General features: G+C 49.6%; 1 protein-coding gene and 1 pseudogene across 7 annotated transcripts in view; both read right to left on the bottom strand.

The window, feature by feature from the left end:
* Positions 1–2,722: 2,722 nt before the first annotated feature.
* LOC116543971 lies at positions 2,723–3,615 on the bottom strand (annotated as a pseudogene).
* A 13-nt stretch (positions 3,616–3,628) lies between these two features.
* The window catches only part of LOC116543935 (protein DBF4 homolog B-like), a 35,581-nt gene continuing 12,787 nt past the window's right edge, over positions 3,629–26,422 (bottom strand). For 3 of the 7 annotated variants that reach the window (XM_032269951.1, XM_032269952.1, XM_032269953.1), the window contains exons 3-13: positions 25,561–25,715; positions 22,130–22,321; positions 20,730–20,780; positions 19,788–19,875; positions 18,484–18,557; positions 16,364–16,400; positions 14,809–14,854; positions 12,096–12,212; positions 6,964–7,072; positions 6,639–6,763; positions 3,629–5,803 (exon numbers count right to left, since the gene is read on the bottom strand). In XM_032269951.1, coding sequence (XP_032125842.1) covers positions 4,843–5,803; positions 6,639–6,763; positions 6,964–7,072; positions 12,096–12,212; positions 14,809–14,854; positions 16,364–16,400; positions 18,484–18,557; positions 19,788–19,875; positions 20,730–20,780; positions 22,130–22,321; positions 25,561–25,715 — 1,955 coding nt within the window. In that variant the 3' untranslated portion in view covers positions 3,629–4,842. Of the gene's footprint in view, positions 5,804–6,638; positions 6,764–6,963; positions 7,073–12,095; positions 12,213–14,808; positions 14,855–16,363; positions 16,401–18,483; positions 18,558–19,787; positions 19,876–20,729; positions 20,781–22,129; positions 22,345–25,560; positions 25,716–26,422 lie in introns of all 7 variants that reach the window. The other 4 variants (XM_032269958.1, XM_032269957.1, XM_032269955.1 and 1 more) reach the window with 3 other exon arrangements.

Genomic DNA, 26,422 nt, shown 5'->3' on the forward strand with positions numbered 1-26,422 from the left:
TTGCACAAGGGCCAAGCCAGGGATGTGGGGCCAAGACCTGTCTCTGCAACTGCAGATAAGGATGGGGTACTGGCTACCCCCAGGCCTGGGATGGTACCATGGGCAGTGATTCCTGCCAGTGGAGGCCCTCCAGGCCTGGTGTCCAGCCTCGAGGCCTGTAGCACAGACCATGCTAGTCAAGGGGGCAAGATGGTGCAGTGGGCAAGGGCAGGGTTGAGGACTCCAGGCTGGGGTCCCAATCCTGCCTCCCCCAAGAACTGGCTGGGTGTCCTTGAGCAAGCCCACTGGCCTCTCTGGGTCTTGGTTTCCTCATCCATGACACGGGGCTTAGAAAAGCACCTCCCTCTCGGTGCTGCTTTCGGGGATGATGGCTGCACTGCCCATGGTTGAAGCTGCATCTGGCACATGAAAGGGGTGCACTCTCAGCTTGCACCAAGGAGCAAACCAGCTCCCTGGCCCTTCTTTGCCCAGGACCCCAGGCCTCTCTATGGCTTGGGGGCCCCAGGGCCCTCTCTCTACCCCACACGGAGAGAAGCTCAGCCTGATGACGTGACATGGAGGGGTGGCAGCAGGGGAAGTGCCCAGCATTGGACAGGAATTTCACCCTGCTTCCTCTCAGATGCCAGCCCAGGGTCCAAGGATCATTCTCATCTGCACAGCTTTCCCGGGAAACCTCATGCTCCTCCCTCTCAGATTTTAATCTCTGAAGTTCCCAGCCTTCACCAAAGGAGAAGTTGGGGGCACCTGGGGCACCAGGATCCCAGGCACACTCATCCTTTGAGAGGCTTGTGGGGCACAAATATGGTCACACCCATAAGGGCCCAACTGCCACTTCTCTTCCACACAAGGGATCCTCCTGGAGCAGAGGAGAGTTGGCCCTTGGGAGGGGGCCTGGGACAGGTGGTCTCACAGTGCCCCTCAGTAGCTTCATTTACAAATGCACACCAAGATGAGGATGCCGGTCACCAAGGGACACTGCCAGGTGGGAGATTGTGAGAATAAACTCTATGTAAGTCTAGGAGGGAGGCCTCACAGGCATGTGTACCTGTGGGTAATGTTATTTGTTGAGACAATGTGCTAAGCTCTGTGCCACATACCTCACAAACACATCCAATTTCATTCTTGTGACTTCCTAGCAAGGTAGCAACTACGATTGCCTCCATTTTTTATTTTTATTTATTTATTTTTTTTGGGACAGAGTTTCGCTCTTGTTACCCAGGCTGGAATGCAATGGCGCGATCTCGGCTCACCGCAACCTCCGCCTCCTGGGTTCAGGCAATTCTCCTGCCTCAGCTTCCTGAGTAGCTGGGACTACAGGCACGCGCCACCATGCCCAGCTAATTTTTTGTATTTTTAGTAGAGACGGGGTTTCACCGTGTTGACCAGGATGGTCTCGATCTCTTGACCTCGTGATCCACCCGCCTCGGCCTCCCAAAGTGCTGGGATTACAGGCTTGAGCCACCGCGCCCGGCCCATTTTTTATTTTTATTTATTTATTTTTGAGACAGTGTTGCTCTGTTGCCCAGGCTGAAGTGCAGTGGTGCAATCTCAGCTCACTGCAACCTCTGCCTCCCAGGTTCAAGTGATTCTCCTGCCTCAGCCCCCTAGTAGCTGGGATTACAGGTGCCTGCCATCATGCCTGGCTAACTTTTGTTTTGTTTTTTTTTTTTTTGTGACGCAGTGTTGCTCTGTTGCCAGGCTGAAGCACAGTGGCGCAGTCTCGGCTCACTGCAACCTCTGCCTCCTGGGTTCAAGTGATTCTCCTGCCTCAGCCTCCCGAGTAGCTGGGACTGCAGGCGTGTGCCAAATGCCCGGCTAATTTTTGTATTTTCAGTAGAGACAGGGTTTCACCATGTTGGCCAGGCTGGTCTCGAACTCCTGACCTCAAGTGATCTGCCTGCCTCAGCCTCCCAAAGTGCTGGAATTACAGGCATGAGCCACCACACCCAGCCTAGATTACCTCCATTTTTAGATCAAGAAAACAGTTTGAGCTGGGCACAGCTGAAGCTCCCCTGGGAAGGGAGCCAAGGTCCAGGATGAGGAAGAGTTCTTGGGTATGCCACACTCATGCTGGTGGCACAACAGGGAAGGACATAAAAGGTTTGCTGGTGGTCACGGTATTTTATTATAGAAAAGGCCCCTGACATCATCTCATCCAAGCCCCTTAAAGATGAGGAAACTGAGGCCCGAGTAATAAAGGCATTTTCCCAAGGTCACAGTATGAGTTGGGGCAGCTAGCCCCTGCATTCCACCCGGCAGAAGGAAGTTGGGGTGGAGCTACCAACTGGTCACATCTTCTGAGAAGTGAAAGGGTCAGCGAGAAGAGGCGAGAACAAAGGCCTTGGAATCTAGTCTGAGGGAAGCTGGAGGGCTCTTCAGGTGTCTCAGAGCTGACTCAGGGCAGATGGCAAGGCCTCTGCTAAATGAACGAATGAGGGAATGGGCAATGGTAAGGAAGGGCAGGAGGACAGGAGAACCAGGCCACTGAGGGGCTGCTGGGACCAAGGGAGCCAGGCTTCAAGGAGGAAGGAAAGGAGAAAAAGAACCAACTTTGGTCATTAGTAGCCTGTCCATGACCTTGGAATAGATGATCCTAGTGGGATACCTCAGGCAGAGGAACCCAGGAAGGAAGTGTAGAAGCGGAAGGAGGTGAAGAGGAGGTAGATAGAAGGTGGGAGTCTTCAAGTATTTGAAGTTGATTTACTGAATCAGCGGAAGGATACCGCTTCCTTTGAAACAGAAACAGCAAGATGATGTTGAAAGGGGACTGACTGCAAGATGGGGCAGTGCTCACTGGGTCTGGGTCAAGGTCGTCTGGGGAGGGCAGGGGATGTGGAAAGGGGGCTGGAGTAGAAGGGAGTCTGACTGTGCTCACCCCAAGGAGCCACTGTGGGACCTCATTCACATCAAGCAGCACCCATCCATCCTGGGTCAGGTCTGAGGTGTTCTGGGTCCATCTCTAACTTGAGTCTACAACCAGGAAGCTGCAATGGAGAAATGGCTGAGGAGCATTGGTTTGGCCTGGCAGAGATGTCCAAGGTCACGATCATTGAGATGGGAGGGGAAGGCAAGGACAGCCAGATGTGAGGTTCAGGGAATGGGTCCTTGGTAGCTGGCAATGAGGGCATTGGAATCTGGCAGCACGGGCTTTTTTTGAGGAGCAGGTGAAGGTATCAGTCTGAGAAAGGGGTGAGGGGCAACTTCCTCATGCAGAGGAGTGATGTCATGGGGAATGAGGCAATCCCATGTCACAAAAAGAAAGGGATGTACCCAGCAGTGTCCAGACATAAGCCACAGTCTGGCTTCAGGGAAGAAGAGTGAGCCCTTAGCAGGAATGTCAGCTGGGGCAAAGGAGTTTCCTTGGGAAGGAGTGAGGGGCATGATCTCCACAGGTGGCCACTCCCCAGGCAGCAGAGCCAAGTAGGTGACAGAATGAGACTGGGTAAAGGAGGCTGGACAGGGACAGAGGCCGCCTGCTCCCAGAGCCCTTAGGGGAGGTTGGCAGGAAGTACACATGTACAGCTTGCAGGAAGCCCCATCCCATCATCCAATGATTCCCTGCTGGCCTGCAGCCCTGCCTTGGGTCACTGGAGGGCAGATCAAGGACCAACACATGGCACTCCAGCCCCAACTCTTTGCTATTTGTTATTAACAAATTTATTTACATTTCCTGAACCAAAAATCATAATAAAACTTAACAGGAAGGGGGTAACATAACCTCTAAGGTGGGCTGTACACACAGCTGCTCTATTTCCAAACTAAGAACTTGGGTCCTCACCCGCAGCTGGGCCCCCCTTTCTTCCTCTGAAAGGAGACACAGAATAGCGCCAGGGTTCCGGGAACTTCAACATTTAAAGAGACAAATGCATGGATACAGAGAAGGGTGAGAAGAACCACAGTACAAATTGTAATGAAAAAAAAAAAGTGGCCAGAGAATCGATAGCAAACCCATTTCTGTCTCCAGATTAATGGCTTGGCTGCCAGAAATGGGGGGAGGTCCTTGGGGAAAGAGAGGAGGGAATGAGGGAGGAGGGTGAGTGGAAGTTGGCAGGTGACATGCTGGACCTGGAATAGCTGAACTCCGGGTGGGCAGCTCAAGCTGAGGAGACAGAGAAGGGCTGAGAGGGGTTCCACATCCTGGGCTCAGGAGAAAGGTCAGTGCTGGGCCCCAACTAAGTGCCTGAGGGAGGGAGCTCTGTGAGTGGCGCAGCCCGAGCCCCTCCTCTGCTTCATATGTTCCTGAGGATCTGTGTGCGGGAGTGTGGGGGGCTGGGGGAGGGGATGAACACAGGCATTTCGAAAAGCAAGAGCGGCCACATGCTCGTGGGAAAGGAGGCTGGGGTTGGGGGTGGAGAACACCAACAGCTAACCCTCAGCTCTGCAGAGGCAAGGGCCTGTGGAGGGTCAGGAAGCTGGGCCAGGACTCCTGCTGCCCCACCTCCTTTGTGGTCCCTCCACATGCCAACTTCACCTCTGCCTCCTGGCGTGGGCAGCTGGCCTCGGCTGGGTAAGCCCACTGTAGACTCTGCCTGGTTAGGAACATGGTGGAGGCGGGAGTAGGAGAGGGCAGCCCCCAGCCCAGATTCTCTCCCAAAGACCTGGCCAGTGGGAGGGCTGGCTCTGTCGGCTCCATGGAGCTGAATGTGACAGCTGCTTACTGCACTTCAAAGGCCAGGCCCAGGCCTCCTTCTGGCTCTTTTGGGGAAGTCCTGGGGCTCTGCCCCTCCTGTGTCCTAATCAGCCCTGGCCGGGTGTGCGGCACCCAGGAGAAGAATAAGTTGTGTCTTTGGCCCTTCAGTCTGGAGCTGCGTGGCCCCGTGAAGAGCCAAGCACCTTGGGGACTCACAGGAGCAGCTCTCTGCCAGCATGGGGCTGGGGCTGAGGCCGGGGCTGGGAGACAGGGAGGCAGGGCACCTGGAGAGGCTGGGGGGCCCAGAGGCATCGGGAGCAGCTGGCTTCCACACGGGCTGGCTGGGGCTTGGGGAGAGAGGTAGATTTGCTCTCTGCAGGTGCTCCTGAGGGCTGCTCACTGGTAGCTGAGTGTAGCGGGGCTGATGGCCAGCCTGGAGCTACGGGGCAGCTGGGGAGCTGGCCAGGCTCTTGGGATTCAGGGCAAGGGGCTGCACACTCAGAATCCTCAGGCCCTGGGGGCCACTCTCCCCCTGGCCAGGGGGACTGTGTGGCCCAGAACTCTGCTGGTCTGTCTGTGAGCTGCCAGGGGAAGGGGTCTGGGAAAGAGAGGCAGGTCTGTGAGTGGCACGACGGCAAGAGGGAGGCAAGGGGCCTAGACTCACGGCCTGGAAGAGGAAGAGAGGGAAGATGCTTGCCACTGGTTGTCCTGGTACCATAGGGGCTGGGGGCTCTTGGGACAAAAAATGAAGCCTGTGGCCAGGAGGCCCCCGCTTTCTTCTCAGCACTGCCACTGGGGAACTGAACCTTCCGCTTGTGGCCAACAAGTGCCAGGTCTGGGCCGGAGGAGAGTTTCATAAAACCAGAGCTAGGCAGGAGGCATTGGCAAGCAGGGCTCCTGGACACTGGTGTCCCTGGGTGGTCCACAAACACATCAACCAACCCCTCCAGGTCCTGGCAGCTTGCTATAGGTCCGGGTACCTCGCCAGTCCCTGCACGTTCAGCTGGTGCCTGCATGCTGTCCACTGTCCCATCCTGCTCTGGGAAGCCTGATGCCTGGCAGCTGTCTTCTTTCCGCATCCTGGGAGATGCTGCTCTGGGATGGGAGAGCTGGCAGGGGTGCAGAGTCTCAGGAAAGAGAGGGTCACAGTCAGAAGCCAGGGAACCTGACCACCTGTTGGGAAAGAAACACCCAGTGAGCTGCTGGTGTCAACTCCACAGCAGGCCTGGCCCAGGGCTGAGGACACAGGGAGAGCTGCCGCAGCTGGCAGTTCATGTGCCGAGAGAGCTGCCTACTCTGGGGCCTCGTGTGAAAGTCCTCCTGTTTGGGTCTGAACCCGCTGCAGCAGCCAGCACCGCGTGCACTTCTCTTGGCTCTGTGACCTGTGGTTGGGGCCCGCCAGAGGAACAGGTTAGAGGCTCTTCCATTTAATTATTTCACAGAGGAGGCTGTGCCCTTTGGCAACTGGAGAAAGCAGCGCAGTGCCTGGCTGTGAGAGCTGAGCTTGAGGTGGAGATTTGGGGTGAGAGGTGAAGCCACTGCCCCAGGTGGGAGAGGATCTGCTTTGCTGGCAGAAAGCGGAAGCTGGGCTCAGAGGGACCTGGAATTCCTACCAAACCTCATGCAGTGGTTCCTTCTGGGGGTGACTTCTAGAGAGGGAGAAAGACTTTGCTCTTTACCCATCTGGGAGGGGCCCAGGAACTACTCCCCCTGCTCCCCAGCCAGAACTGCTTATCATCCACATCAAAGCCCGGGGGGTAGGAAGGAAGCCACAGTCTGGTCTAGGTCTAATCTTGATCAACTGAAGCCACAAATGGAGGTCTTTTTATTTTTATTTTTTGGCCACCCCCAAAACAAATAGGACCAAGGATGAGTGGAAAAGAAGGTGAGAAAACAGAAAAACATCACAGTCTGGTCTCAGCAGCTACCAACCTGAGGTCTCTTCCCACCTAGAGGGCAACAGAGGAGAGAGTGCAGACGCAGTTGTGTCTGCCAGTGTGGCACTCACCTGGGGAGACTGGCCTGGAAAGGGATGTCTGCAAAACTGTGGCTGAGCTGGGCGATGATCCTGTCTACCTCTGCATATGGACGGGCTTCTAGGGCAAAGCCCCGGTGCTGGGCACTTTGAAGATGCTGCCGGGGGTGAGAGGAGGACAGGGCATTAGACGAGGCCTGCAGGGAAGGGGACACCTAAGCTGACCTCCCAACCCATGCTCTGGCCCTGGAGGACACAGCCACGGCAGCATGGAGATTGGGCAGGAAGAACTCATCCCCAGTGGGCAGGCTCCCTCAGGGCACTCTGGGAGCAGCTGCTGAGTGGGAAAGGGGCTCACCGCGTGGAGCTCCTCAAAGCCCTCTTGGCAGCACTCGCAGTAGCCTTTCTTCCTCCTGGGCATGGTTTGGGCAGCTGATCTTGGACTTGGCTCTCCATCCTTGGATTCTCTGGGGAGGGTACATGGTGCGGCGAAGTGGTTACTGCTGGGGCCCTTGGGGGAGGAGCCCCTACTTCACGCCTATCTAGAGCCTAGGCCAGGGAGGGGAAGGACCAAGATGGCCAAGGGGCTGGGCAGGCAAAGGCAGGAAGGCTGGCCTGAGCTTGGTACCACTCATCTAAGAATGGCAAGAGAGGGGGCAAGGAAGACATCTGGAGATCTCCCTGTGGGCAGCCTGTCTTATCTCTGTCCTCTCTCTCTTTTTTTTTTTTTGAGACAGAGTCTAGCTCAGTCACCCAGGCTGGAGTGCAGTAGTGGTGTGATCCAGCTCACTGCAACCTCTGCTTCCTGAGTGCAAGCCACTCTCCTGCCTCAGCCTCCAGACTAGCTGGGATTACAGGTGCCCGCCACCATGCCTGGCAATTTTTGTATTTTCAGTAGAGATGGGGTTTTATCACGTTGGCCAGGCTGTTCTTGAACTTCTGACCTCAAGTGATCCTCCCGCCTTGGCCTCCCAAAGTGTCGGGATTACTGGCGTGAGCCACTGTGCCCGGCCAAGCCTGACTTCTTATCTGAATATCAGCCCCATATTTCTAACAACTAAAGGGTGTTTCTATCTGGCTATCCAGCAAACTCAACAAGTCTAAAACATTCCTTTTAAAGACTTCCTAAGTATGACACAAAACCCAGATGATATACAGAAAAACTCATAAATTCAGCTATATACAACTTTAAAATATGTATACATGGCAAGAGCACCATTAGCAAATGATACATTAGGCTTTGTGTCCCCACCCAAATCTCATATTGAATTGTAATCCCTATAATTCTCATAAACCTCAAGTGTCAAGGGAGACACCGGGTGGAGGCAGTTGAATCATGGGGGTAGTTTCCCCCACGCTGTTCTTGTGATAGTCAGTTCTCATGAGATCTGATGGTTTCCTAAGGGGTTCTTCCCCCTTCGCTTAGCACTTCTCCTTCCTGCAACCTTGTGCAGAAGGTGCCTTGCTTCCCCTTTGCCTTTCACCATGATTGTGAGTTTCCTGAGGCCTTCCCAGCCTTGCTGAACCATGAGTCAATTAAACCACTTTCCTTTACAAATTACCTAGTATGAAAATGGACTAATACAGCAAAGTTAAAAGACAAACCACAAACTTGGGATTTTGTCTTTTAAAAATATTTACAACTTCTCTGGTCAGGGAGGCTTAGAAATAAATATATATATAAAATTATTAAATATATTAAATATATTTAATAAATTTAAATATATATAGATACATATATATATGTATGTATATATATTTACAACCGCCAGGTGTGGTGGCTCACACTTGTAATCCCTGTACTTTGGGAGGCCAAGGCAGGAGGATCGCTTGGGCCCAGGAGTTTGAGATCAGCCTGAGCAACATGGCGAAATATCATCTCTACAAAAAATATTAAAATTAGCCAGGTGTGGTGGTGTGCACCTGTAGTCCTAGTTACTTGTGGGGGCTGAGGTGGGAGGATCGCCTGAGCCTGGGAGGTAGAGGTTGCAGTGAGCAGAGAGAAGAAAATATTTACAACTATAAAGGGCTCATTTCTTTAATGTGAGAAGGACTCCTTACAAATCATTAGTGATCAATAACCCAAATAAATAATGGGCAAAGGATATAAAGAAGGTCACATAAAAAGAAATTCAAACAACCAAACATAGGCAAACATACTTAGCTTCATTCATAATAAGAAAAAACAAAAATTATAATTATGCTGAGATACAGTTTTTAATCTGTTATACTGGAGGTTAACATACCTGCCAGTCACAGCATTAGGCAAGGGGATGGGAAACAGCCTCTCTCAGGCAGTGCAGATGAACATAAAAGTTGGTATCCCCTTCATGAAAAGCCATTAGGCTGAATTTATCCAAATTATAATGCATACATCTTTTGACCCAATATTTCTATCTTTAGGAATTTATTCCACAAATACATTTGAATAATTGCAGATTTACTCTGAACACGATTTTCATTGGTGCTAATGTAAGCATCCATGAGTAAGAGACTGAGTAAGGTTAAAAAATGAAAAAAATAGGTTAAATAAAATACAGCAAATACATTCCATACAATGGAACAATGGAATACCCTGCAGTCATAGAAGGAAATATAAATTCCTTTTTTTTTTTTTTTTTTGAGACAGGGTCTCACTCTGTCACTCAGGCTGGTGTGCAGAGGCACCACCTTGGCTCACTGCAACTTCCACTTCCCAGGCTCAAGCAACTCCGCAGCCTCAGCCTCCTGAGTAGTTGAGACTACAGGCTTGCATCACCATGCCTGGCTAATTTTTGTATTTTTAGTAGAGGTGGGGTTTCGCCACGTTGCCCAGGCTGGTCTCACACTCGTGAGTTCAAGTGATTCACCTGCCTCGGCCTCCCAAAGTGCTGGGATTGCAGGCATAAATTACTGTGGCCAGATTTTTTAAAATATAAAAATAGAGAGGGGGTCTCATGTTGCCCAGGCTGGTCTTGAACGCCTGGCTTCAAGTGATGCTTCCCCTTAGCTTCCAAAGTGCTGGGATTACAGGTGTGGCCTATCTCCAGAGATAGTTCATGAATATACAAGTATATGTGTATCCTTTGTTCCCTCTTCTTACATAAAAAAATCATACAGGCTGGGCGTGGTGGCTCACACCTGTAATCCCAGCACTTTGGGAGGCCAAGGCACGTGGATCACAAGGTCAGGAGTTCGAGACCAGTCTGGCCAATATAATAAAACCCCGTCTCTACTAAAAATACAAAAAATTAGCTGGGCGTAATGGTGTACACCTGTAATCCCAGCTACTTGGGAGGCTGAGGCAGGAGAATCTTGTGAACCCAAGGAGGCGGAGGTTGCAGTGAGCGGAGATCGCGCCATTGCATTCCTGCCTGGGCGTAGTATTTACTGTGCTGGATCTTACTTGCTTTTTCTTTTCATGCCACCCCAGGCTGTGCTCTCCATTTGGCAGGGGTGAGACACCACTCAGATCTCCTCCAGCCTCTACCCTGGGAGAAAGGTTGCACCGGTGGGAGGATAGAACTGGACACTGGGTGTGGAATATAGACTTTTCACATTAAACCATTTGTAACTCAAATTTTTAACCAAAATATAATGATTTTAAAACTGTAAAAATTTAAACTCCTCCTCCTACACAGATTTTCTACACACACACACACACACACACACACACACACACACACACCCCCCAGGGCCAACACCCTGCCTAGGCTCCTCACATGCAGATACCAAAGCTTCATTGCTTTATCTTCCCTTTATAGCCTCTTAGCTCCTCTGTGATCCCAAGGCCATCCCAGGTCTAGCATTCCTGCCAGCACCAAGCCTAGGCCACCTTCTGACTAGCTCTCTCTTGTATCCCTTGTATTGGGACTTAACCTCACCTCTTTCTCTCCTTGCTCCCACTCCATCGACTGCCACATTCCCTTAATTTTTTCCCTCCTGTTGGTACTATTTTCTGACCCACAGCCTTCATTAGGTAATAGAATCCACAGACTCTCCTTGGCCCTAGGAACTCTAGGGTTGAAATTCTGCTCTGTTCTATCCTGGTCTATAACTCCATAGCCCAGAAGTTAGAAAGGGTCTGAGAAGGCATCTCACCCATCACCTGAGCTGAATTCCTTCTCTACTTTGGTTAATGAAGGTTCAAATTCTCAAACATCTGTAAAGTAGGAACATTAACAAGCCCATAAGACACGAGCTACATAATGCAGCAATGTTCCCCCCCAATCCCACCCTTTACTTATTCCTGATGTTTGGCCTAACCAGTTTAAACTTTGATATGCACTGAAATCAGCTGGGAGCTTGTAAGAATACTGCTTTTGGAGCTCCATCATCAGAGATAGATGTGGAGTGGAGTTTAGGAACCTGCATCTTTTTTTTTGAGACAAGGTTTCACTCTGTCACCCAGGCTGGAGTACAGTGACACAATCATAGCTCACTGCAACCTTGAACTCCTGAGCTCAAATGATCCTCTTGCCTCAGCATCTGAGTAACTGGGGCTACAGGCACTTGTTATCAAGCTTGACTAATTTTTTTTTTTTTTTTTTTTTTTTTGAGGAGTCTTCCTCCATCGCCCAGGCTGGAGCACTGTGGCACAATCTCAGCTCACTACAACCTCTGCCTGCGGGGTTCAAGCAATTCTCCTGCTTCAGCCCCTCAAGTAGCAGGGATTATAGGCGTGCGCCACCATGCCGGGCTAATTTTTTTTGTATTTTTAGTAGAGATGGGGTCTCACCATATTGGCCAGGCTTGTCCCAAACTCCTGACCTCAAGTGATCTGCCCACCTCAGCCTCCCAAAGTGCTGGGATTACAGGCATGAGCCACTGTGCCCGACTCATAATTGTTTACATTCTTCTTTTTTTTTTTTTTTTGTAGAGACAGGGTCTTGCTATGTTTGTGTGCCCAAGAGGGTCTCAAACTCCTGGCCTCACACTATCCTCCCGTTTTGGCCTCTCAAAAAGTGCTGAGATTGCAGGCATCAGCTGCTGTGCCCAGCTGGAACTTGTATTTTTAATGAGACCCCAGGAGACTCTGATGATGGTGGTCTGTAGACATGAGTCTGAGAAAGCAGCCTATTGTCCTCTGTGTATACTAGTAAACCCTGCCAAGTGAGGTAACTGCTGGACACACCATGTTTGGTTGCAATGGTCCATGCTGTGGGGGAGACAGTGCAGGCCAGGGGTTCTGCGGGGCGGGCAGGGTAAGAGTGCTGTGGCTTAGCAGTGAATTAACAAATAAGTCTTCTTAGACTCTTAAGGAGAAGGGGGTGCCCCTCACAACCCTGGCATCTCCCTTTCTTCTTCAAGTTAAATTCTTCAGTAGGGATAAAGAACACAAAATAAAATGGATGAACGTTCCTAGTCTCTCTTCTCTGGGCTACGCTCCCAGAATAGACTTTGCCTAAGGAGCAAACACATGGCCATTCCCAAATCTGACCAGCAGGCCCCCAATGGGGAGGACTTTGGACTGTAGCCAGCCCTTGGTACTCAGGAACCAGAAAGACCCACCTGGTATGGTGCATGCTGCCCATGGTCGTCGGAGCCTCAAAGGGACTTGCATCTTTGGGTCCCAGAAAAGAAATTTCAGGAAAGGATTTAAACTGATGATGGAAAGGACGAAACTTCCTGCAACAGAGAAAACTTCCACTTTGACTACAATGGGGAAGGTAAAGACTGAGGAGGGGGCCTAGCCCAACGCTCTAGAATTCCAGCCCTGAAGTGGACTCTCATCTCCACACCTTTTAAGTTCTGTAACAAAATTCTCATCAGCCTTTCCAGGTTAAATTAATACGAATGTTCTCCCTGTTTACTTTTCAAACTCATACTCACTGGCTCCCTGGAATCCTGTAAGCACCCTCTGGGCGAAGTGGAATAAATGGTGTTATCCTATTTTATATCTAAGGAAATGAAGCCCAAAAGGTTCTGTGACTTGCTGAAGGGCTCACAACTAGTTAAGTGGCCAAGGTCAGATCAGAAGCCACATCTCGACACTCTCGATCTACTTTTTCCCACCTTCCCATTTTGTTTCTTGACCTTACAACAATCTTTGAGGACTCTAGCCTGGCAGATTTTAAATGGAAGAATGTTTAAACCAGAGCATTGATTTTCCTGCTCTGTGAAGTGTTCTTGCTGGTCCTTAGAACCATCTGAGGGCTGGTGTTCTGAATGGAGAAGAGAGGCATAGTGAAGGTTCTGGATAGTCAGACCTGGACTGAGTGGTTCTGGCAGTGTGCCTCAAGTTGCAAGTTGCAAACATTCAAGAGACTTGCAGAGACAGAAGTGATCTGTGTACACTCGGCAAACCCTGACAAGTGAGGTAACTTCTGGGCACACCATGTTTGGTTGCAATGGTCCATGCTCTGGGGGAGACAGTGCAGGCCAGGGAGTTCTTGGGGAGCAGAATAAGAGTGCTATGGCTCAGCAGTGAATTAACAAATAAGTCTTCCTGTACCCTTAAGGAGAAGGGGATGTCCCTCACAACCCTGGCACCTCCCTTCTTCTTCAATGATGTTTTGTTTCTGCTTAGGAGGCTTGAAACTTGAGGATGGTCAGGCTAATAGGCCTAATAGGCTTTGAAGGCACCTGCTTCCAAACAGCACATAAAAAAATCACCAGAGGCTGGGCACAGTGGCTGCCACCTTAATCCCAGCACTTTGGGAGGCCAAGGCAGGCGGATCAGCTGAGGCCAGTTCATGACCAGCCTCGCCAACATGGCCAAACCCTGTCTCTACAAAAAAATACAAAAATTAGCCAGGCATGGTGATGAACACCTTTAGTCCCAGCTACTCGGGAGGCTGAGGCAGAAGAATCTCTTAAACCTGGGAGGCAAAGGTTGCAGTGAGCCGAGATTGCACCGCTGTACTCCAGCCTAGGCAAAAGAGTAAGACTCCATCTCAAAAAAAAAAAAAAAAAAAATCACAAGAGCACACACATTATGTACCCCCATCTGGTGACAGTGATATTCCAGTTCCTGCCATGTGCAGTGCAGACACTGAGGCTGTGACAGTGCCTCTCAGCCATGCCTATGTGTCTTGATTACCTGTGTTTAAATAGGTGTGAAAGGGCTGGGGGTGAACACGCACTCCATCCCACTGGAACTGGAAGGGGGCACCTCCGTACCATCCCGTTGGTTTTTCCACTTGCCTTTGGGCCACCAAAGTCAGCGCTGCACTGTCTGCAGGTGCTGAGAAGGGTACCTGGGCTTGTCTGGAGGATAGGCAGGCATGCCAGGCTTCTGGGGCTGGGTCTCAGCTGCCCTGCTCTGCCCTGCCCTACTTGAGGCACACAGACAATTCTGGCCTCAGTAGTCTCTGCTGGATATACATGGACTTATTTCAAATTTTTTATTTGGTCTGAAAATGCCTTTTTGGAAAAAAAATTTTAAAAAATTTAAATTTTGAGATAATTATAGATTCACATAGTCTTTTGATCTTATACTTACTGAAGATTTATTGATAACCAAGGTGGCTGCTAATAGCTCATCTGGTTAACAATGTCAAGGGGGCCCTCCTGCTCCAAGTAAGAAGAGGCCATAATGGTGGACAGAAAAGGCACAAGACAGGGCAGGCAGGACACCTGGATTCTAGCCTTGGGCTGCAGTTTATTAGCAAGGTGGCTGTATACAATCCCTTCCTTTCTCTGACCTCAGTTTTCCCCACTAGGAAGAGACAGACTCTCCTCATGCTTTTTTCACCCAGGGCTGTCAGGAGGTAACATGAGCCAGAAAAGGATTTTTCAAGGCGAAATAGAAAGGCTTCATCAAGTACAGGCTGGCCTGACAAGGGAATCCCCAGTACCACCCCAGCATCCTTATTTCAGCCAAGATGATGTCTTGGACTGTACTAGCACTGTGACTGGGTCAGTAATGATTTGACATGAAATGCTGGCACACACCCAGGGGGAAAGGAGCTGCAATAATGAGCCTGCATGGGACACCGCGAGCTCCCAGGGCAGAGTGTTACATGGGGGTAATTCACACACAGGATCATTAACCTCTGACTCATCTCCAAAAGGACTATTCACTATATAATGCCACTCTCAGAGGCTCCTCTTTGTCTGTGTGAGACTTCTCCATGACAGTGGGAGAAAGTGGCTTCTCAGGAAGATGAAGGTGCAGGGCTGAGGGGCTCCATGTCTTCACATTAGCTTGAGGCCCCTGAACACTCCTTCCTCCTCTGTGCAGGCCTAGTGGGGGCAAGCAGAGAGAGGAGGTCCCACTCACCTGCTTTCATCTTCGATTTTGAGGAACGGTGCCTTCAGTCTGGCCACTGGAAGGGGAGGAATGCACACGTTAGCTATCTGTCTGCCTGCACAGCGCCTGTACCACACATGCAGGAAGTGCTCAGAGAGGCGAGGCTCTGCCAAAGCCTAAGAGCCTGGCATCATGCCGCCCCAGGCTGCACTCTCCATGTGGGAAGGGTGAGGCACCACTCCTCCATCTTCTACCCTGGGAGAAAGTTGCACCTGTGGGGGATAGGCTGCAGTTACACTGCAGTCCTAGATGGGCCCTCCCTCAGCAGGATGCATGAGCTCCTGTGTGTGGATTCTGGAGGCTATTGACCAACCAAAGATGCCACCACTACCAGACACCTGGCTTGTTTGGTGGGAGAAACCCAGCCCCTGCTGGTTTCTGCTAAAAGCAGAGTGGGAGTGGTCAGTCCCACAAAGTCCCAGGTCCTTCCTAGACCTCTGCTCCTGGAGGCTTAGGATACTAAGGGACCTGAGAACAACTCCTCAGGCAGAATGCTCCATGAGGACCCTGGGTTTTTTGGAGAGGAAGCAGAGGAAGAGGGATAAAGAGTGTTTAGTTGTATTAGTAGCAGGATGGTAGAAAAATATCACAGGTGAAATCTGGTTCCTGAAAAAATAGGGCAAAGGAGGGCTGAGAAGACAAATTTGGAGACAATTAAGAGACTCACCCTTATTAGATACTTATTTGCATAGCTTATGAAATCTCTTAGGCATCAGGACCCACAGTGCCCAGGAGTCCTGCTGAAGGGGCCGCCAAGGCAGCTGGAAGCCTGGGTCCATCTGACAGCCACAGATTCCCCAAAGAGGCTGGCACCTTACAGCTCCCAACTGTACTTGAGGCTACCAGTAGCACCCAAGCAAAAAACAGCCTGCTCTCCTTTAAAAGTAGCTCTCATTAATTACTTTTTGGGGACAATTTCTTGTCTTTCTAATTAACTGAGACAGTTATTACAATCAATTCCCCTACAGACTTCCTTGAATTTTGAGCATGAGAGAGGTGCCAAGTGACTTTTCTTAGCTCTTGCTTGTGCATGAAGAAATGCCACTGAAAGAGCATCTTTGAAAGAAACATCCAGGGGGAGAAACTCTCCTGCTGTCCAAGAGGAACCAGGAGACGGAGTCCATCAATCTGCCAGTTTGTCAGTTTCAGGGAGTTTGGCAGTTCTGAAAACGGTAGGCAGCTGTCAAACTGTCCACCCCCAAACTGCTACTGAATCAGAAGGAAAAGGATGCTGAACCTCAATCGATGCCCAGGAACAGCCAGAGGACACAGGAGCCAAAGTGTCTGCATGGGGTCTTGGCTCTAAAGGAGAAGCCCTGGCCCAGCAGCTCTTGACTTGCTCTTGGACATGCCTCTCTCGCTCCAGAAACCTGAGGCCCGGGCCCTGGAAACACAAAGGGGCAACATAACCTGGACTTGCTTCCTGCCACAGAAAAGTGAGCAGATGCTGCCACAGAGGGAGTCATGGAGAAGTGTTTAGGGAGGGAGGGATTGCAATTAGATGAGGAAAAGCTACCACACTGACCTTTCCGTGTTCTTGACTCTGCTGCTGGACATGTTCCCTAAATGGAAAGGAAAAATAGGTTAAGGATGTGAGGAAGCCACGGGGGTCAAGGAACTGGGCCTGATAAGCCAAGTGGCTGTCCCACTTTGCTTCCTGCTGCTGGGAGGCCTGCAGAACCAGACTCTTGGGCCCTGAGCTGGAGCTCCCTCCTTGGAAACACAATCCATAAGGAACACTCAGTGTGTGAATCTCAATGGCAGCTGACTGTGTAGGGAGTGCAGGACAGTGCAGAGGGCAAGAGCTCTGGAGCCCAGAGGCCTAGTGGGAACTTGAGCTATGTCACCTGCAATGTGAGGAGTACCCACCTACCTCATAGCATGTGGCACAGAGTAGATGCTCACTAAATGGCAGCTTTATTTTCTAGATACTGATGATGTTCCAAGTGCCCTATAGGACTAGGATGAAGACAATGGCCATTTGCTTTCCTATACCCTATCTTGTGTACTCTGATTCTGTGGGTCAAAATCAATGTTTAAGCCAAGGTCAAACAAAGCTGATATTAAAAAGCAAATGGAGGCTGAGCGCCGTGGCTCACACCTGTAACTTCAACACTTTGGGAGGCTGAGGCAGGTGGATTGCTTGAGCTCATGAGTTTGAGACCAGCCTGGGTGGCATAGCGAGACCCTGTCTCTACAAAAAAAAAAAAATACAAATAAAAACAACAAAGCAAAAGCCAGGCATTGTGGTGCATGCCTATAGTCCTAGCTACTTGGGAGGCTGAAGTGGGAGGATGGTTTGAGCCCAGGAGGCAGGGGTGACAGTGAACAGAGATGGTACCACTGCACTCCAGGCTGAGTGACAGAGCCAGATCTTGTCTCACAAAAAAAGCAAAGTAAAATAAAAAAATAAAATAAAAACAGGAAAAAAAAAAAGTAAATGGATCTTCTGGTGTACGCCTGAAAAATACATAAATAAACATAAAATAAATGGAATAAAAAATCAGCTTTAGCTGGAAGTCTAAAGCTAAGAGCTGGAGGGGCAGAATGATGGTGGATCCATGACCACCTGTCTCTCTGGGCCCAAGGAAGTTCCAGATTCTCCTCTAGGACACACCTTGAGGACAAACACAACCCAAAGAAGCCTCCCACATTCCCTTGCATACCAGCAGATTATACCCAAAACTCATCCCATTGCTAGATATCTACAAAACTGATTTTTTTCGAGACAGAGTCTCACTCTGTTGCCCAGGCTGGAGTGCAGTGGTGCAATCTTGGCTCACTGCAGCCTCTGCCTCCTGGGTTCAAGCAATTCTCCTGCCTCATCCTCCCAAGTAGCTGGGATTACAGGCATGCACCACCACACCTGGCTAATTTTTGTATTTTTAGCAGAGTAGGGGTTTCACCATGTTGGCCAGGCTGGTCTCGAACTCCTGACCTCAAGTGATCTGCCGGCCTTGGGCTCCCAAAGTGCTGGGATTACAGACGTGAACCACCAGGGCCAGCTGCTCCAACCACTTTGGATATGGTTTGCTGGTACTGTTAGCTAATTAGCACTGTTAACTAATAGTTATTACTGTTTGTCCTGTGCCTGGTTCTCAGGCCGTGGGTGGCTCTGCAGGTTTAATCCTTCCTCAGACTGAGGCTTAGGTAAAGATGCTGTGGCTTTAAACCAGGTTGGGCTCTCTTGATGTGGCACACACAGTTCTAACGCCAGCACAGAATGGAAAACAAACAAGAATTTGGAAGATGGCAGCTATTTCAATCACTCCTTCTCACCCCTGCAGTATGCGGGCTTGTTCCCTGGCCAAGAGCTGTCCCCAGAATAGCAGACTGGCCAGTGCCATGGGCATTTATAAACTTTATCTAGTCCGGAACTACTATAGGCAGCCCGCGGCCCAGGCCAAAGGGATGTCTCAGCAGGGTATGTGCCATGGGAGGACTGCAAGTACCACAGAGAAGAGAGAAGAAAGGACATCACAAAGCTGTGGGCGCTAGGACTGAGGTAAATAAGAGGCTGCATTCTTCTTCCATCTTTCAGAATGGCCAGAAGAGATGGCTTGGGCGAGTCATGGATTTACCTAAGTTGTCAGTGACTTCACTGAAAACCATCCATTTGCCCTTCAGTTCAGCAGGATGACCTACCTCTGGCTTCTTTGGCTCTTGTTTTTTCACACATAAAGAGGCAAGAGACAGCTGCTGCACGTGCATCATCATTTCTGTGGAGAAGACAGAGGGTTGTGCCAAAGGTTTCCACTCCTCACTTACCCAGCACAGCCCCTTCCTGGGCTGCAGTACTAAACTCGCTCGGCTAGCCCACTGAATCACTCCAGCCTTGCCTGCCACCTTCTGGCTACACATCCCCTCTGCATCTCCTGACGGCGGAGGTAAGGACTAGGTCCTCTGTCCCTGGAATAGCACCTGAGCTGGCGTCATGCTCTTTTGCAGCATTGAATACAACTCATCTTTAAACAGAAGGTGCCTCATGGCTTGCTAAGGACTTTAAGGCAACACTGGGGGAAGAGCTGCAGCTGTCGGGGAGGCCATGCCGTGGGAACTACTCAGCTGTACCCTCAGGTGAAAGAACAGGAAGGGCTAAACATGCTGGTACTTCTCTAACAGAGGGAGGCAGGGGTGGAGATCAAGTTGGAAATGGCTGATTTTTCAGTGAGATGAAGCCACATTCCAGGCCAGGAAATTCCCCTGTATGGCCTCGAGACTCCCCTGGAAGATCTTGGTACCAAAGGATGGGGCAGCACCCCAATCAGCACCTATGGGGTGTCCCATCTGGACCAATCCCCTAAAATGGATCAGAGAAAACTAGACTCAGAGTGAAGCTGGGTATGAGATCATTCACGGCCAGCTGGTTCAAGACAACTATTCCAGTGTAAACAGGCTGCAAAAAGGTTGTTTACAGTATGAGAAAAGAAGGAGCACAAAATGTACAGCTGAGTCAAACTGAGAGAGATGGGCTACAATACACACTCTGGTGAGACCATGGACAATTTGCCCAATTCCTCTGAGGCTCAATTTCCTTATCTGTATAATGGAGACAGGACTGCAGTGAGGATTAAATGAGGTAATTCCTAGCACAGAGTCAATAACTGTTAAGTGGTCATGAATATTAAGATCACTTCTGCACTTGTAAATCAGGATCATCATGCTAGCTGGGGAGAGCTGCAGCAGGTGGGGAGAGCTGTAGCAGGTGACATTAAACGGCATGTTCTAGGGACCTCCTGGGGGATGCTGAGGCCACAGCCTGCCCTCCGCGTCCTCACTGCTTTCCCCCTTCCCTACTTCCTCTCACCTTTGTGGATCAACATGGCAGCTGAGTACTTCTGGCTTCCGGTGACCAGAAGCTCACACAACCATGATCCCTCTAAAACCTGATACTCCTGGTCAAAGTCACCAACTCTCCCCGCCACAGAAGCCCAGCACAGAAAGGGTACCATCCACGTGCAGAATCCTCACTCCCCAAGAGCGGGCATTGGTCAGGAGGCTGCTGCTGCTCCCACTGCCTCCTCTACTGCTGCTCCCCTGAAATTACAACATAGAGTCAGGAGCAGAGACTCCCCAAGGCCTGAATGTGAAGGGGACAGACAGAAATTGCTTCTGGGAGCCCTGAGTTATCCATGGGAGGGACTGGGGGAAGGAAGGCAGGGGAGAGAGTACAGTGCCCAGCAGGTCCATCCCAACCCCCAGGAAGACACCCTGTCCTCCATATGGCCACATAGGAAGGGAAGGACCGCTGGTATGCCTATACGTTCTGCTCTGGTCACCTTGTGCCAGGAAGGAACATATGCTTCTGAGAGAGCTGTTTGTTGGGAAGGGCTCTGTGAGGAAAGCTTTCAGCACACAGTAAATACCCAACAACCACAGTGACCATCATTCTGAATGAGCAGGAAACTATGCTGGCTGCAGATCTTCCCCCTCCTCTGACTCAGTCCAGCAGCACCATCTCCCCCATCACAGCCATGTACCCTTCCTGATGTCACTAGCATCACTCTTCTCGTAAGATTACCTTTACTCCTCCTCCTGCCACTAAACTTTAACAGCCCTGAATTTTCACACAAGGAATAAAGAGTTACGTGTAAAAGAAGTCTGGCTTCTATACCGAGCAGCCCTGTCCCACCACATCCCACATCCCCAAAGTTCTCTTGGTAGGCTCTGCAGCTGGAGTTGGCTCTGGCTTCAACACTTATTCCCTAGGTGACTGGCTAAATAACTTCTCTGAGCCCTCCCACTCCCTGATGTATAAGAAGGAAATAATGACAATACTACATATCACAGAGTGTGCATTTTGTGTGGGTGCTTCAGAAGAAACTGGGAAGAGTTGAAATCCCCTCTCTGTGCTGGAGACCATCTGCTCTGTCCCATCTTGCCCAGCTCACCTGGTTTCTGATGGCCTTCTGCAGCAGCTCCTTCCCTCTGCTCAGAGGCACCTGACAGGGAGAGAAGAACAGTGAGGTCTGCTGTGGGGCCACCTGTGCACTGACAGATGTTTACACAGGAGCTGATGCAGGGTTATGACTTGGGGTTATGTACCTTGGAAAGCTGGGAGCAGGGACAACTGAGGATTGGTAGAAATGAGAGCTTAGAAAATGTTTAGGAGGTAAAGGTAAAGCCGCAAGGAAGCTTAGGTCACCCTGAGGTGGCAGCCTGAACCTGATGGAGAGAAAGGCACTCTGCATTCACTGAGGTCAAACTGTTACAAACGTCCTGAGACTTCTCTTTAAAAATCTCTGCACCCTCTAGCAGATAATGAAAGCAAATGTTTCACTTTAGAAGATTTTTTTGCTCATAGGAAGTCCTATCTGTCATCACAATGCCAACAGTGTATGTTCATGGACATTTAAATTAATTAACCTATTTATGTATTTATCTTTTGAAACAGAGTCTTACTCTGTTGCCAGGCTGGAGTACACTGGCACGATCTCAGCTCACTGCAACCTCCGCCTCCCAGATTTAAGCAATTCTCCTGCCTCAGTCTCCTGAGTAACTGGGACTATAGGCACGTGCCACCACACCCAGCAAATTTTTTTTTTTTTTTTTGTATTTTTAGTAGAGATAGGTTTTCACAATGTTGGCCAGGCTGGTCTCGAACTCCCGACCTCAGGTGATCTACCTGTCTCAGCCTCCCAAAGTGCTGAGATTAAAGGTGTGAGCCACCACACCTGGCCAATTTCTGTATTTTTATAGAGATGGGGTTTCACCATGTTGGCCAGGATGGTCTTCATCTCTTGACCTTGTGATCCGCCCACCTTGGGCTCTCAAAATGTTGGGATTACAGGTGTGAGCGATTGCGCCTAGCCCATGGACATTTTAATATTAGCATAAGTTAGACAAAAATAAGAATGTAAGCCTAGAGGTGAAAAATAATATTGCATTCTAAATCAAAGACATAACACATATATCGTCCAAACTCTTGGCCCTTCATACCTGCAAGCAAGGAAGAAGGGAATGGTTGCCTACTCAGGGTACTCCTGCCCAAGCCCAGACCAATCCCAACACGTCTTTTCTGGTTTATAGAGGACTCTCCTCTGGTCTCTGAACCTCTGACTTTGAAGTCCCATAAAAACTGACATGCAGCATAAAAGGGTGGCATGGGGGATAGTATGTTGCTGAGGTGTTTAGATTCAGAGCTATGATAAAATATTCTCAGTCCCTCAATTCAAATGAGAGATTAAATTAAGCCAGGTGAAACTAAAAACAGAGACTGACTTAAAAGGCTCACCAAAGCCTACTTCCTTTGTTTACACAGCATAACTTTCCTACTCCATGAGGTTCTTACCGAGTCAATGGGTTTCTGTACAGGCCTGGTGTGGCTGCCTTTTGGATCAACCATGGCCGATGTTTCCACTCTGACCTCGTTGGGGCTAAGGCTAGGGCAGCCTTTGTGGCTTGTCCCACTGCTCTCCACCTTTGCTTCTCTGCGGCTGGACACGATGTAACTTACTTCTTTGCTCAGAAAACCCTCAATTACCTGAAACCAGATCACGTAAGTGGCTGAAAACCAAAAAGCAAATGCAGAATTGTCAATATAGAGAGGCTGGAGAAGGAAATTTTGGCTGCCAGGAGTTCCAGAATCAATGTCTTTAAATAGACTAAATGCAGTTCCGTACCAAGTTCCCAAGAAAACATCATCCTGAAATATAATCGGGTTTACATATATACAATACAGGGTTTGTCTCCAGGACTGCTGTCCCCGACCCAGTGGCAGAAGGCCACAGGCTTTGATTCTATGAGCAGTTTGAGTTTGCATGCAGCAAGAACACATTGAAAGAACTGGACAGGATTAAGAGGAGCTTGGGTAAGCCATAATTTCTTTGTATAAGACACACTGGGGATCAGGTGTGGTGGCTCATGCCTGTAATCCTAGCACTATAGGAGGCTGAGATGGGAAGATCACTTGAGGTCAGGAGTTCAAGACCTGCCTGGACAACACAGCAAAATCTGGTCTCTAAAAAATTTTTTTTTTTAAATTAGCTGGGTGTGGTTAAATGCACCTACAGTCCTAGCTACTTGGGAGGCTGAGGCGGGAGGGTCACTTGAGCCCAGTAGTTCAGTGACACAGTGAGCTATCATTGTACCACTACACTATAGCCTGGGGAGTGAAATTCTGTCTCTCTACTCTAAAAAAAGAAAAAAACAAAGTTAAAATGGCTTATTTTATGTTATATACACTTTACCACAATTTAAAAAAATATTTAAAGTTATGAATTGAAGGATTACGTCTACTTTTTTTTTTTTTTTTTTTTTTTTGGGACAAGGTCTCCCAGGCTGTAGTGCAGTGGCATGATCTCAGCTCAGTACAACCTCCGTCACCTGGGTTCAAGCAATTGTCCTGCCTCAGCCTCCCGAGTAGCTGGGATTCCAGGCATTATATGCTACCATGCCCAGCTAATTTTTTTTTTTTTTTTTTTTTTTTTAAGATGGAGTTTCGCTCTGTTGCCCAGGCTGGAGTATAGTGGCATGATCTCGGCTCACTGCAACCTCCGCCTCCTGGGTTCAAGCAGTTCCCTGCCTCAGCCTCCCAAGTAGCTGAGATTACAGGCACCCACCACACTTGGCTAATTTTTGTATTTTTAGTAGAGATGGGGTTTCACCATGTTGGCCAGGTTGGTCTTGAACTCCTGACCTCGTGATCCACCCACCGTGGCCTCCCAAAGTGCTGGGATTACAGGCGTGAGCCACCGCGCCTGGCTTAATTTTGTATTTTTAGTAGAGATGGGGTTTCACTATGTTGGTCAGGCCGGTCTCGAACTCCTGACCTTAGGTGATCCACCCACCTCTGCCTCCCAAATAGCTGGGATTACAGGTATGAGCTACCACGCCCAGCAGCTAATTTTTTAATTTTATTTTTTGTAGAGATGAGGTCTTACTATGTTGCCCAGGCTAGTGTTAAACTCCTGGACTCAAGCAATCCTCCCACCTCAGCCTCCCAAAATCACAGGTGTGAGATACTATAACCAGCCAATAAGTTTCTTTTTTTTTCTTTTGAGACAGGGTCATGCTATGTCACCCAGGCTGGAGTTCAGTGGCACAATCTTGGCTTACTGCAACCTCCACCTCCCAGGGCTCAAATGATTCTCATGCCTCAGCCTACTGAGGAGCCAGGACTATGGGCATGTGCCACTGTACCTGGCTAATTTTTGTATTTTTAGTAGAGACGGTGTTTTGCCATGTTGGCTAGGGTAATTTAAACTCCTGGGCTCAAGTGATCTACCTACCTCAGCCTCCCAAAGTGCTGGGATTACAGGTGTGATCCACTGCATCCAGCCTTTTTTTGAGACAAGGTCTCACTCTGTCACCCAGGCTGGAGTGCAGTGGTGCATGATCTTGACTTCAGCTCACTGTAACCTCTGCCTCTTGGGTTCCAGTGATCCTCCTACCTCAGCCCCCCAGCTACAGTCATGCACCATCACACCACCTAATTTTTTGCATGTTTTGTAGAAACAGGCTCTCGCCATGTTGCCAGGCTGATCTTGAACTCCTGGACTCAAGTGATCCATCCTCCTCAGCCTCCCAAAGTGCTGTGATTACAGGCATGAGCCACGGTGCCCAGCCTGTTTCCAATTAGGAAAAAGATATGTTTTTATTTTTAAAATGTTATTTATTTATTTATTTATTTATTATCATTATTATTTTTTGAGACGGAGTTTCGCTGTCTCCCAGGCTGGAGTGCAGTGGAGCAATCTCTGCTCACCGCAACCTCTACCTCCCAGGTTCAGGTGATCCTCCTGCCTAAGCCTCCTGAGCAGCTGGAACTGTAGGCACCTGCCACGATGCCCAGCTAATTTTTGTATTTTTTTTTTCTGAGACGCAGTTTCGCTCTTGTTACCCAGGCTGGAGTGCAATGGCGCGATCTCGGCTCACCACAACCTCCGCCTCCTGGGTTCAGGCAATTCTCCTGCCTCAGCCTCCTGAGTAGCTGGGATTACAGGCACGCACCACCATGCCCATTGTAGTTTTTAGTAGAGACGGGGTTTTACCATGTTGACCAGGATGGTCTCGATCTCTTGACCTCGTGATCCACCTGCCTCGGCCTCCCAAAGTGCTGGGATTACAGGCGTGAGCCACCGCACCCGGCCATAATTTTTGTATTTTTAATAGAGACAGGGTTCTGCCATTTAGGCCAAGGTGGTCTCCAACTCCTGACCTCAAGTGATCCACCTGCCTTGGCCTCCCAACGTGCTGGGATTATAGGTGGGAGCCACTCTGCCTGGCCAAAACAATAGTTTCTATTTAAAATTGCTTTAGGAAATGTAGTGAGAACATTGAAAATACCTGGAAACTGCCAGGCGCCGTGGCTCACACATGTAATCCCAGCACTTTGGGAGGCTGAGGCAGGTGGATCACGAGGTCAGGAGTTCGAGATCAGCCTGGTCAACATGGTGAAACCCCGTCTCTACTAAAAATACAAAAATTATCCAGGCGTGGTGGTGTGAGCTTGTACTCCCAGCTACTTGGGAGGCTGAGGCAGGAGAATTGCTTGAACCCAGGAGGCAGAGGTTGCAGTAAGCCAAGATCGTGCCACTGCACTCCAGCCTGGGTGACAGACCAAGACTCCATTTTGAAAAAAAAAAAAAAAAAGAACATCTTGAAAAAAAAAAAAAGAAAAAGAAAAAGAAAATACCTGGAAACCCCAGATATAATCCCTAACCAACTCCTGCTCTACAACCTGCAAAGGCACATGGTACCACAGAAGAGCAGGTTACCTACCCCGCCCAGCTGCTGAATGGCCCCTGTCAAAAACTGGAGATTCTTGCCAGCAGGCAGATCCAAGTAAAAGGACTTTCCGGAAAAGGGATGCCTCCTGGCACCTGGTGAGTTCTTCTGGCATTTTCCCAGGTACCTGGAAACTCCTAGCTGAGCCCCTAGAAAACAACAAAGAGGAGCAAAGTAAGAGGCTTGAAAAGAGAGTCCTGAGGCCAGGTAGCCTTCACTGACAGCTCAGTCTATGTGCTATGATAGCGCAGACTAGGTCCTGGGCACACACTAACAGCTGCAAAGTCAATGCCCTTATCCTCATGAAGTTCAGATGTGAAGAAACTGGAACCTCCAAACAAGATAATAAGCAAAAAAGGCCTGCTGACTTCTTCACTTCTTCTTTAGAATCTAAATCTAGGGAAGCCACTTAAGTAAAAAGGAATTAGATTCCCAAACCAGACATTGGGGGGCTGCGATGAATAGCAAGTTAGGGAAAAAAGGGCCCAGATTCACAGAGGGGGGCGCCAGGCAGGAAGATGCTTTCTAGCAGTGCTGAGTGAGTCACTGCCTGCCCTGTTGCCAGTGCCAAGTAAGCAGCCCAGCCCTAACCAAAGGCAGCAGGGTAACATCAGGGCAGTGTTGCAGCCTGGCTTAGGGTGGATATGCATGTGTATTCAAGACAGGTAAGAGGGCAAGGGGACAGTGAACTTGTTGGCCCTGAATAGGCTTACTTCCAGGCCTACTTCCTGACTTCTCCATTTGGTAACTTAGGTAATTATAACTGAAAAAGAACAGGTCAGAGAGAGAGAGAGACGTGTGTGTGTGTGTGTGTGTGTGTGTGTGTGTGTGTGTGTGTGTGTGTGTGTGTGTGTGT

This window comes from Sapajus apella, unplaced genomic scaffold, assembly GCF_009761245.1.
Source record: "Sapajus apella isolate SASKATOON/1434 unplaced genomic scaffold, GSC_monkey_1.0 scaffold201, whole genome shotgun sequence".
NCBI lineage: Eukaryota > Metazoa > Chordata > Mammalia > Primates > Cebidae > Sapajus > Sapajus apella.